This window comes from Hesperophylax consimilis, chromosome 17 (genome assembly GCF_061612785.1).
Source record: "Hesperophylax consimilis isolate HC1 chromosome 17, BYU_Hcon_1.0, whole genome shotgun sequence".
Lineage (NCBI taxonomy): Eukaryota > Metazoa > Arthropoda > Insecta > Trichoptera > Limnephilidae > Hesperophylax > Hesperophylax consimilis.
In genome coordinates, this window is record NC_142852.1 from 22,837,017 (window position 1) to 22,848,444 (window position 11,428).

Below are 11,428 nucleotides of genomic sequence, written 5' to 3' on the forward strand. Positions count from 1 at the left end.
TTTAAAAAGATAAGGAGCTAGAGAGCCTTCCCTAACAAAATAACCTAACTTTTTATGTGCGCATACAAAACGATAAAAAATGTGTAAATCTCTGATGTTAGTAATAATATATAGAAGTATTAATATTTATCAAACATATTGTATTACACTCACTTGATGCTTTCAATTTGTTACCAATAAATAACCAGGAGTTTTCAACGACATTTCGGTCTTTATAATCTTTTTCTTTCTTGTCATATAAATGACGAAATTGCTCGACCCAAGAAATCAATTCTGCGTCATTTATATCCATTATTTTTATCACTTTCGTCTTCAGCAAATTTATATATAAAATTCGGTAAAATATCTAACTCCGCGTAAATACTTGTTCACAAAATTATTGTTCGATTCGATTGTCAAATACATGAATAAACCTGAACTAACTAACCACTCTTGTCAAATAGTAGATCCATAGAGTATCGATCGAAAATACATAAATCTCGGTATATATCTCAGCTTTCTGTAATCCGTAACCGCAAAAGTTAAAGTTGGACCATCTTTTCGGTTATGGAAAAAAATAAGAGATTATTGCCATCTATTATAAACGGATACACAGGTTTCCTATCTTCCAACTTCTACGGCCTAGGGCCTTACGGCTTATTCTTACCGCTTATTCCTATTATAAACGGGCCTTTAAGGTCCCACTACACAATACGTTTTCGATGATTTCGTTTTATGATTAATTTATTTATTTCAAATTTGAAGGTTTGCATGTATTTTACAAAATATAAGTATTTACATTAATTATTTTGAATATAAAATATATAGTGGACTGATGAGAGGCAGAGGGAGACGAGGGATTGGGCCAGCCGCTGGTGCCGCTCCAGTATCAGCACTAGCTGCAGAACGAGGGCGAGGTCGTGGACGTAGGCGAGGAGCTGTAGCTACAGCTCGGTATGGAGTGTTAGTATTTTTTAATATTTTTAAAGTCGCTCTTTTATTGTGGATCTGTGTTGTGCTATCATATATATTTTTTTATATTTTAACAGTGATCCAGCTTTACTAATAGTGAGAGAGGATCGCGCCAGTGCCCAAAAGGCAGTTAGGGCCCAGTCTGCTTCCTTCCAACTGGAATTTGAATTCAAAAAGTTCCAGAAGCAGGCGGCGCGAATCCTTCTCCCCACTGCGCCCCCAAGAAAAACAAAAAAAAGTAAGTGAACGTGTTTAAATATGCATGATACAATATTATTGTTTTCCTGAGTGTTCTGCAACAGTGAGAGTGAGTTGGATTAGCGTTGGTTATATGTGCATTGTACACATGAGGTAGAATCGAAGCTGTCCATGACACTGATGTTGAATTTTCATTTATTTTACCCACTGGCTTTTCACAGATTCAGTTCACGCGTGAATGAGAACAATCCGTTAATGTGATTAATGTATATGTTTTCAGAATTCCATCTCCGGAAAGAATAGGGTGTTCTTTTTCACTAGGGACACCAGCAACATTACCTTCACCAGTTCCCCCAACATTGACATCTCCCGCTACCTTCACTCCCTTACCTGGGACATCACGATGAACCGCGGTGGGGTGATGATAGCGAGTTGTGGGTGGACGTCCCACTCTACCAAGAAGTGTCTGCGTTTGGAAATGGTGAGTTTATTATTTAAAACACTCTACCGGGTGCGGACCGTAATTGAAAAATAGACGCATTAAATTATTTTGTGATTTCTGTTGTTTCAGAAACGAACATGGTGGATAGCCGCGGGAACGATGTGGACGATGAAGCAAGCGACGTGGACGCAGCAGCTCGCTATCAAGAAAAGTCAACACTTAGGAACCGTAAGTTAAAAAACTAAATAACTAACCACCAAATCCACCATACCATTTCCCCGCAGGGGTAGGCTAAAATTATGGTCCGCTACACAACTCCGTCTTGGCAGACATACTCTTTGCTTTATTCACATGCATACATCGTCTCATACATACACTGATGTTATTCTAACCCTTGACATTACCCGACTCAAGTATTTGATTCGTTTGATCGTGCTATTAGTTTATTTTTTAAACGTCGTACCAGAGGCGGTCCGTAATTGAAATACAGACCCATTAAAATAATTTGTGATTTCTGTTGTTTCAGAAATGGACATGAAGAATAGCCGCGCAAGCGACGTGGACGATGAAGCAAGCGACGTCGACCACGTAGTGAGCAACGAGGATACTTTCTGCATGTTACCAGAACCATCTCAAATTTTTAGCAATGCACTTCACCCCGCTTTGGCCATAGAACTTAGGAGACAAGACCACAATGATAGGCAGGCAATGCGATCGATTCTGCCGCCTGAGGTTTTTTTGTGTGATAGCATCCCCAACTGAAGTTATGGAAGGAGATGGGGAAGAGGAAGGTGGTGAAATACTTGGCTATTCACTTGTGTTTAGTGACCAGATCTTTCCGCATTCTTTCCAGGTTCTTTCCGCGTATTTACATCTCATTAAAATGTTGTTACGACAAAGCTCCCAAAGGTTCGATTTTGGGGTCCTTTTGGAGAAGGTTTGGTGGACGTTTAATATGTATATTTCAATTCTGATCATTGAAATATACATATTGAAAAATGCATAGGTATTTTGGTTTTTCCCTGTATATTGTACACTTTACTTGTTTTGTTTTGGTCTTTTTATATATGTTTTTTCAATTTATCTATATCTAGTAAAGTGGCTATTTTAGATCTAGTCATTATACATAATGAAACCATTTCAAGCAATGTTCAATTTTGAATGGCGGTCTGTCACCAGGGCGATACTAAGAGTATAACTCTGGAACGAGGCATAATGATACTATATATTGATTTGTTTAAATTATGTGACACCAATAAAAAATTTAATTATTTTTATTGCAAGTAATAAATAAATAAATTGTTTGTTCTATAATTTATTTCCCTTCCAACTATTTTTTTTCAAAACCCAACATTTAGGTATAAAAATCATAAAGATTTTAATAAAATAAAATTCTTTTTGTTTTAAAACCACGAGTTTTAAATAATTTTTACAACCAACCGGTTTCGCTTTACTCAAGCATCTTCAGGGTACAAATTATTACTACTTGTGGTTTTAAAACTAAAAGTATTTTATTAAATATGTCAAACCACAAAGTGATTGCTTTCTACAATAATATAAAGATTTTAATTACCGTTCTAAGCTCCTGCAAGTTTGACATGAAAGGTTTCATCACCATCATCAACTTTGCTAGGTTAATTCACCTGGTGTGTATCGAGCTTAAACGCTGTAAAATCACGTATTCTGGGGGGAAAATGTCGAAATAACACGGAATTTTAGCAATTTACAAAGTATTTTCTGAAAGATTAGTAATATGTATTGCTTTGATATATATCTTATTAAAAACCTTGTTTCTCGTTTTACTATCCAATATAAAAACATGGTCATAAATATCCTGTATTAGATCTCAATTACATAAAAAACGGCGCTTCGATTTTGACATTGTAAAATAGACTGTCTGTATTATACTATTCAATTAGTTAAAAAAGGCAAAAATTGTAATTATTGTTATTGGTAATTGTAGACAATGAAATTATCTTTCTAATTTATTACAATTTCAGGGTGTTAAATGTACTAAATATAGTAATTTATTTCTTTACGTTTGGACAGTCCGTGATCAAATTCTTTGAAATATTTTTTTACCCACGTTCTCTGAAAGGTTGTTTACAGTTAAAATCAAGTCTTTTTTCCATAGACATGTATCATTTATTATCAAATAATCCACAAACAACATACAGAAATATAAAATATTTAATGTTGACTCGAAAAAGTACCTGTCACAGCAGTTTCGAAGTAAAAAATACGCAGGATTCACGCGATTATAAACTTTACGATTTTTTTATATTTTTTCTATAAATCCTACAAAAATGAAACAAACAATAAAATACAGGTTAATCATTATACTTACACTAATTTCAAACAAGTGAACAAAACATTAGAGCCAAGATAAAAGTTAACAAACCTTTTCAACGCCACCCCAATTTTTGTTACGCTTGCGCCTTTTTTATTCTACCTCCAAATTAATCTCAACATTATCCATTTTTAGGTTATTCAAAGATAAAAAAACCAACTCTTGGATTACTTTTTTGACATATGAATAAACGTGAAGTTGGCAACACGCCGCGAAATGCCAAATTTTTCAAGTGTTGCTACTGAAAAAAAATCATATTCCATAATCCAGCGGTCGAGCTATATTGGGAAAATTTATGATTATGAGTAAAGATTTTTAATCTGACCAGTATAGGCCCCCACTCCTGTATAGCTAATACGGGGTATTATCGTCGTATTAGGGATTTCATTATGAGTAAGACTGTTGATCTTTATTTTTTGGTATGGTTATTACAACGGGCTCGTGGTTTTTTACCTTATTCTGCATAAGTTTCAGGAACAATATTTTTTATGTCTCATGTTGACAAACAATGAATTAATTTCCTGTATAATTTTTAACTTCATTCATATTTTTTGTTCACCGTTCATTTCATTGTTTTCGGCTACTAAATGGGCTATAATGTCGAATTATGAGTCCATGCCTTCATTTTTTTTAACTTTTTTTGGCTTATTATTTTTCCTTTACCTTCTGTGATCGTTGCCTTTATAAAATGTATTTTTATTCGTGCGTTTGTCAGGGCATTATTTACCTTACATGCCTCTAGAGGCATCGTTGCTATCTTTTCTTCATCCTCGCTATCATTGTTAGAATCATAAGACATTCCCTCCTCACGCTGGTTTGGAGATCTTGGGGTCATACATGATTTTGTAGATGGGTCAGGATTTTTTTAAAGTAGTTTTATTTTATCTCTCCGTGTTTACAGATTATCATTCAAAATTGTGTGTATTGCCATCTGTTGACTATTAGCTATATAAAGTATTCTGTTTCGAAATTTTGCACTTTTTGCCATCTATTGATAAGTAATAATAATAATAATAAATAATAATACCTGGATGACTTTTATAGCGCCGTTTTTGTGCAAAAACACCTCAAGGGCGCTGTACAAACTTATAATACATTTCTACAGTGTTATTACTTAACTATTTATGGAGAAAATATACAGTACAATACTTACCTGGTAGGTCACTTGTGATTAACATATCCGCATAAGTCTCTTCTGGTTTCGACATTCATCGTCAAACCAGCCGTCAGACTTTCGAACTTTCCGTGTTTTTGATGATGTTGGGGCATATTTATTTAACAGACATGAAAGTATTTTATTATATGTCTTGACAAGTTCGGTAGGGGTCTTTGTTTCCCAAACATTGGGTGTACATAAGAGAGAGGTCTGTAACTCTTCCAGAAAATCGCTAAAGCAAAATTTACGCCATTCCCTTGATACAATTGTTTTATATGGTACTTTAGGCGGGTTAAAATCAATATCAGTGCAAACGAGCCGATGGTCTGACAGTCCTATATCACGAATATCTGCTGAAAGCGGTGGATCACTGTTCTTTGAAATTAGTACATCTAATGTACCACCAGCATCATGAGTTGGGACGTCGACCCATTGGTGGCATCCAAAGCTGGCTAATAGATCTAAGAATTTATCAGTGTTTGGTGATGTCACGCGCTCGAGACGAATATTAATGTCGCCTGTTATAATGAGTGTGTCGGAGAGTCCGACTGAAACTTCCAAAAACTGTGAAAACTCATTATAAAATTCGACAGAGATTGGTTTCGATCCGGGCCTATAAAGGGTGCACAACATGAACGACGTTCCTGAAGAAGAAACCCTGCATCCAATATACTCAAACGTGAATGTACCGAGAGCTACTTTGTTTAGCCGTAATCCTGGTCGGGCTATTATCGCGACACCCCCGTGATTCATGTGTGAGATATTGTTTGATGGTAGGTCCCTACTAGGTCTGGCTTCTTCAATAACCACATACCCTAAAGCTCGAAGTCTCTTAATTGAGTACGAATCACTGTTCTCGTGCCAAGTTTCTGTAACAGTAAGGATATGGAGTTTTTGGTCTCTGAAAATATCGTCCACCACCTCTAGTTTGTTGTTAAGGGATCGAGCATTCCAGGAACCAATCGCAAGCTGTCTGCTCCTATAGTTGGCATGTCGTTCTAATCTAATTTCATTTAAGTTGTTGTGGAATTTATCAGAATCGCGGAGGGCTTTAGACGGTAGGTAATTCTGTTTGTCGATCGGTTCGACTACTTGAACATCCTGTACTGACGGAGACTTATTATTATTTTCATTACCATTGTTATTATTAATAATTTTTGGAACGTATTGTTCCTCCCTGCATAAATATTTTGTTTTTTGTCCACCGAGACACCCCCTGTATCTAAATTTCACATTCGGATCACGGACTGGATTGTATATGGTTTCTTTTGCAGTCACTGAAGGGTTCAACACACTATCACTTTTATAACTTAGGAGTGTAGCCCGATCACTTACAGCAGGAGTGTTTTCGGCCTGTGCTGCATCACAAAATATTGTGTCATATTGTTTCTTTCTGATGCACAGTGTATGTTTTTTATGATAGCGTCCAGCACGGCAACCTCGAAATATAATTTTACGAGTAGAATAATTATCGCGTCCAAGGTCATATAATGATATTTTTGCGGCTAATTTAGGGTCCAAAAAAACAATTTCACTTTTGAGATGTAGTAGTGTCGCCCTGTCGTATCGGATATTGTTTACAGTCACCATAGTTCAAAGAATACCCATTATAAATCACTTGACGCATTTACACTTGACACGGTTGCTTGCTTGTCTTTCACACTGCACATGTGGCCTATTCTTTCGACCGATTTTACCGATGCTGCAGCGTTATTATGCATTTCTAGAACAACGTGGCAGATTTGAACTTAAAATATTTGAAATTTTGTATTAAAACTTGAATTAATCTTGAATCAGCGACACTAAAATTATTTTATTTTTAAACATCTAACTTAAAAATTATTGCGGTTATTTTACACTTTATCTACACCGAAAAAATTGAGAACTTCCCGAGATTTTTCAAAATAAACGCGGAGCGCTTAAAAAAGCAGCCGGCCGCCTCTAGAGCGCCTCTTATCTATCCAGTAGCGGTAACTAGTAGATAATATTTATAGGTAGTAGACATTATTTAAATCTATCAGAATTCACAATTAGTTGAATTTATATAAAATACGTTTTCTTAATAATAGAGTTTTCTTTCATAGAAAAAATGCTTCAACACTATTGCAACATTGTGAGGTTAGAGTTACAATTGTTTATTCATTGATTACAAATCATTTTCACATAATTCTACCGCTGCAGGCATTATAGAATTGGACAAATACATATCTGGCTTTAGTTAAAAAAAAAATACTATGTATAACAGCAAATTCGGTGCCCTGTGAAAGAATATTTTCGAAAGCAGGTCAAACTCTCACCCAAAAAGGGTCCAGAATGACATCGTCAAAATTGTCAGATGTGTTATTTTTAAATTATATTCTATATCAATACGGTAGAAAAAGTTTCTTTAGATTAATTTTTAAAAATCAATTGGTATTAAATAATTGGTATTAAATAATCGTATTAAAATATAAAACAATTAAAATAAACTTTAATCTATTTTAAATTAATTGTGTCCTAAATAAGTGTAATAATAAAATAAAAAAATGTGTTGTGAAACAAAATACTTCGGTGTGAGAATAATAGCTAAAAACGTCGTTCATGTAAGTACTCAATACCAACACTACTTTTTTTACGATTATTTAGATATCAATGATTAACTGAAAATAAACCATGAACATAATATAACTTGTCCTTGTTCCTGTTAGAATTAACTAAATAAGTGCCAACACAACTAAAATGTTATGCAAGCGGGAATACCAATATTATTATTATTATGTCATATCTATGATCAATTCGATCAGTACGTCAGTAGTGACCCGCGAGCTGTGAGATCTGTTGAACGGTGTATGCGAATCTTAGTTCGCGAACGGGTGAGTCGGCTATTCGGGTCTGGCGGGTCACCTGCTCACCGTTCCCGAACGGGTCAGTCCCTACTGATCCGCGAACGAGTGAGCGGCTGATTTGGGAACCGGATCTTACGGATCCGTGTAGAGATCCGGTTCACTGAGCCGACTCGTTCGCGAACGACTCACTTCTAGTACCAAACGGGCGGCGGTCAAGGAAACACTTTAAAACTAGAAGGATTGGAGTGATTTCTCCAGGAGACATTATGGGAGGAATCTTGCGGACATATTGTTCCTGTTTAGCTATCTGTTGTAATCGTTGGTCATCACGTTATCCTTTATAAATTTTGCAGAACTAGTGAACGAGTGAGCGGCTGATTTGGGAACCGGATCTTACGGATCCGTGTAGAGATCCGGTTCACTGAGCCGACTCGTTCGCGAACGACTCACTTCTAGTACCAAACGGGCGGCGGTCAAGGAAACACTTTAAAACTAGAAGGATTGGAGTGATTTCTCCAGGAGACATTATGGGAGGAATCTTGCGGACATATTGTTCCTGTTTAGCTATCTGTTGTAATCGTTGGTCATCACGTTATCCTTTATAAATTTTGCAGAACTAATCTATGAGTCGCATGGCGCCCTATTATGAAACAGGTCAGATTATAATGGTTGTATTCCTTCGTCACTAATTAACTTATAAAATTGCTACCATTTAATTCCAACTGTGCTAGTGATCTTCGTTTGAAGCACACATCTTGAGACATTGTTATCTTTCCTAAATTTTGAGTTTCATGTTCTGGTTAAATCTAATCGTAAATAATAACTAAAATAATCGTTGTTTCGTTCTTTGACAATAAATGATTTCTTGTGACATACTAAAGTTGTTTCAATACTATATATCTCACACTATGGAATTTGTTGTTCTTAACTTATAAACTATGCTTACAATTCACAAGCAAAATTTTCGGCTTTCTGTGGTGGTAGTAGGAGATTTTCAAACATTGTTGGGTTATTCGTAACCTGGCAATGTTTGTCTTTCTTAAAAAAAATAAAAAAAGTAGCATAATTGGAATAATTAACATCATTTTTAATTGTCAAGTCTCTGATAGCCCTGAAATAATTGAAGCTACTTTGCCATAGTGGCCAAGTGCAGATAAATTTGATTGTAACAATAAAATCACCTTTTCTGTATATTTTATCATGTTTAAATGAAGTGTTTTCTATTATTGTAGCATTCTATGCCTTAAAAAAATTTCAGCTGTATCACTGTGTACTTATAATCACATGTGTCACATTGTTGTAGAGGCCTTTGATGGCGTTTGATAATAAATAAATCATTATTACTTTGTTACAATAGCCCACCAACGCGTTTTTATTAATTTTAGCCATATTATTCAATTAAATTGGCGCCCTACGTGGTTTGATTTGTATATAATTGAATTATTCTATTACAATGGCGCCCAACGTGGGGCTCTAACCCACGATCCTGAGATCAAGAGTCACATGCTCTACCGACTGAGATATCCGGGCATAATAATGAGTGCGCACGTATTTATTCAAATATGTCTTTTGAGAACACGAAAAACTGCAGTCGGAATACGAAAAAGTTTTTTTACCACTGTGAGTCAGCATGTGGTTAGCATTTCCCTTTTGAGTACATAAGAAGTTGCACTCAGAACATTAAAAAGGTTTTTCGGCAATGTGAGACAGCATGTGGCTCGTCAAATGTCATCTAGTAGGAGAGGTCGGCAATCCAGAGGGCCCCGGAGAACAAATTATGATTGTAATGTACTAACAAATTATGTTTGACTTTTCGTTTTGTGTATTAAAGTTTTATGACAGGTCAGGAGGACGGCTTAGGTGAACTTCTAAGGAGATCAGATTAAGAGAGATAGACAGTATGGAGAAAACGGGGGTTTTAGGTAAATTGATCCAACTTCGATTCGTTAACTTTGAAATTAACATCTCTGACTCCATCCCTGTCCTAAAGAGAACAAGGGGTTACCAAACAGAGTAATTAAAAACCCGATACCATAAAGCAAAAAAAAATCACACAACGTTTGGTGGGATTTAATTACAACTAAATACGAGGGAGTTACGTTGAAGGCCGTAACCGGCGTATTAATAAACCAAGTACATTTATCTTTATAGAAATGTATATATATTACTAGAGAATCTTGAGTAGCCTTCGTAGCTACCGAAGGGAGAGAGAGTTCTAAGGAGATTTTAATGACAGTGGCCTAAGATCACTTAGGTATTACAAAAAAAAAATTAAATTCAAAGGGTGAAAGGAAGAGTCATCTCAAGGTTTTTCTTTAGCGTGAGTCAATATGTGGCTCATCAAAGCGCCCTTCCGATGAGATGAATAGTTGCACTCAGAACATGAAAAAGGTTTTTCTCCAGTGTGAGTCAGCATGTGTCTCGTCAGATGACTTTTTCGAGTAAATGATTTGTTGCACAAAGAACAAGAAAAAGGTTTTTCTCCAGTGTGAGTCAGCATGTGGCTCGTCAGATGAAGTTTTCGAGTAAATGATTTGTTGCACAAAGAACATGAAAAAGGTTTTTCTCCATTGTGAGTCAGCATGTGTCTGGTCAGATTGCCTTTTTGAATAAATGAATTGTTGCACAAAGAACATGCATAAGGTTTTTCTTTAGTGTGAGTCAAGATGTGGCTCATCAGAGCGCCCTTCCGATGAGATGAATAGTTGCACTCAGAACATGAAAAAGGTTTTTCCCCATTGTGAGTCAGCATGTGCCTGGTCAGAATGCTCTGTTGAGTAAATGAATTGTTGCACAAAGAACATGAATAAGGTTTTTCTCCAGTGTGAGTCAACATGTTGCTCATCAGAACGCTCTTCTGATGAGATGAATAGGTGCACTCAGAACACGAAAAAGGTTTTTCTCCATTGAGAGTCAGCATGTGTCTCGTCAGATCACCCTTTAGAGTAAATGATTTGTTGCACAAAGAACATGAAAAAGATTTTTCTCCAGTGTGAGTCAGCATGTGGCTCGTCAGATAACCTTTTCGAGTAAATGATTTGTTGCACAAAGAACATGAAAAAGGTTTTTCTCCAGTGTGAGTCAGCATGTGGCTCGTCAGATTACCTTTTCGAGTAAATGATTTGTTGCACAAAGAACATGAAAAAGGTTTTTCTCCAGTGTGAGTCAGCATGTGGCTCGTCAGATGAAGTTTTCGAGTAAATGATTTGTTGCACAAAGAACATGAAAAAGGTTTTTCTCCAGAGTGAGTCACCATGTGGCTCCTCAAATAACCTTTCGAAGTAAATGATTTGTTGCACAAAGAACATGCATAAGGTTTTTCTTTAGTGTGAGTCAATATGTGGCTCATCAGAGCGCCCTTCCGATGAGATGAATAGTTGCACTCAGAACATGAAAAAGGTTTTTCTCCAGTGTGAGTCAATATGTGGCTCATCAGAGCGCTCTTCCGATGAGATGAATAGTTGCACTCAGAACATGAAAAAGGTTTTTCTCCAGTGTGAGTCAGC

The 11,428-nt window shown here is 36.1% G+C and overlaps 1 protein-coding gene across 1 annotated transcript; it reads right to left on the reverse strand.

Moving 5' to 3' along the window:
- Window positions 1-10,102: 10,102 nt before the first annotated feature.
- On the reverse strand, window positions 10,103-11,114 carry LOC149416264 (uncharacterized). The gene is made up of 2 exons (XM_089641929.1): window positions 10,860-11,114; window positions 10,103-10,571 (listed from the first exon to the last, which is right to left on the reverse strand). Exons 1-2 carry the CDS (start codon window positions 11,092-11,094, stop codon window positions 10,225-10,227), a joined length of 582 nt encoding a protein of 193 aa, XP_089498055.1. The 5' UTR covers window positions 11,095-11,114; the 3' UTR covers window positions 10,103-10,224.
- Between the last annotated feature and the right edge of the window lie 314 nt (window positions 11,115-11,428).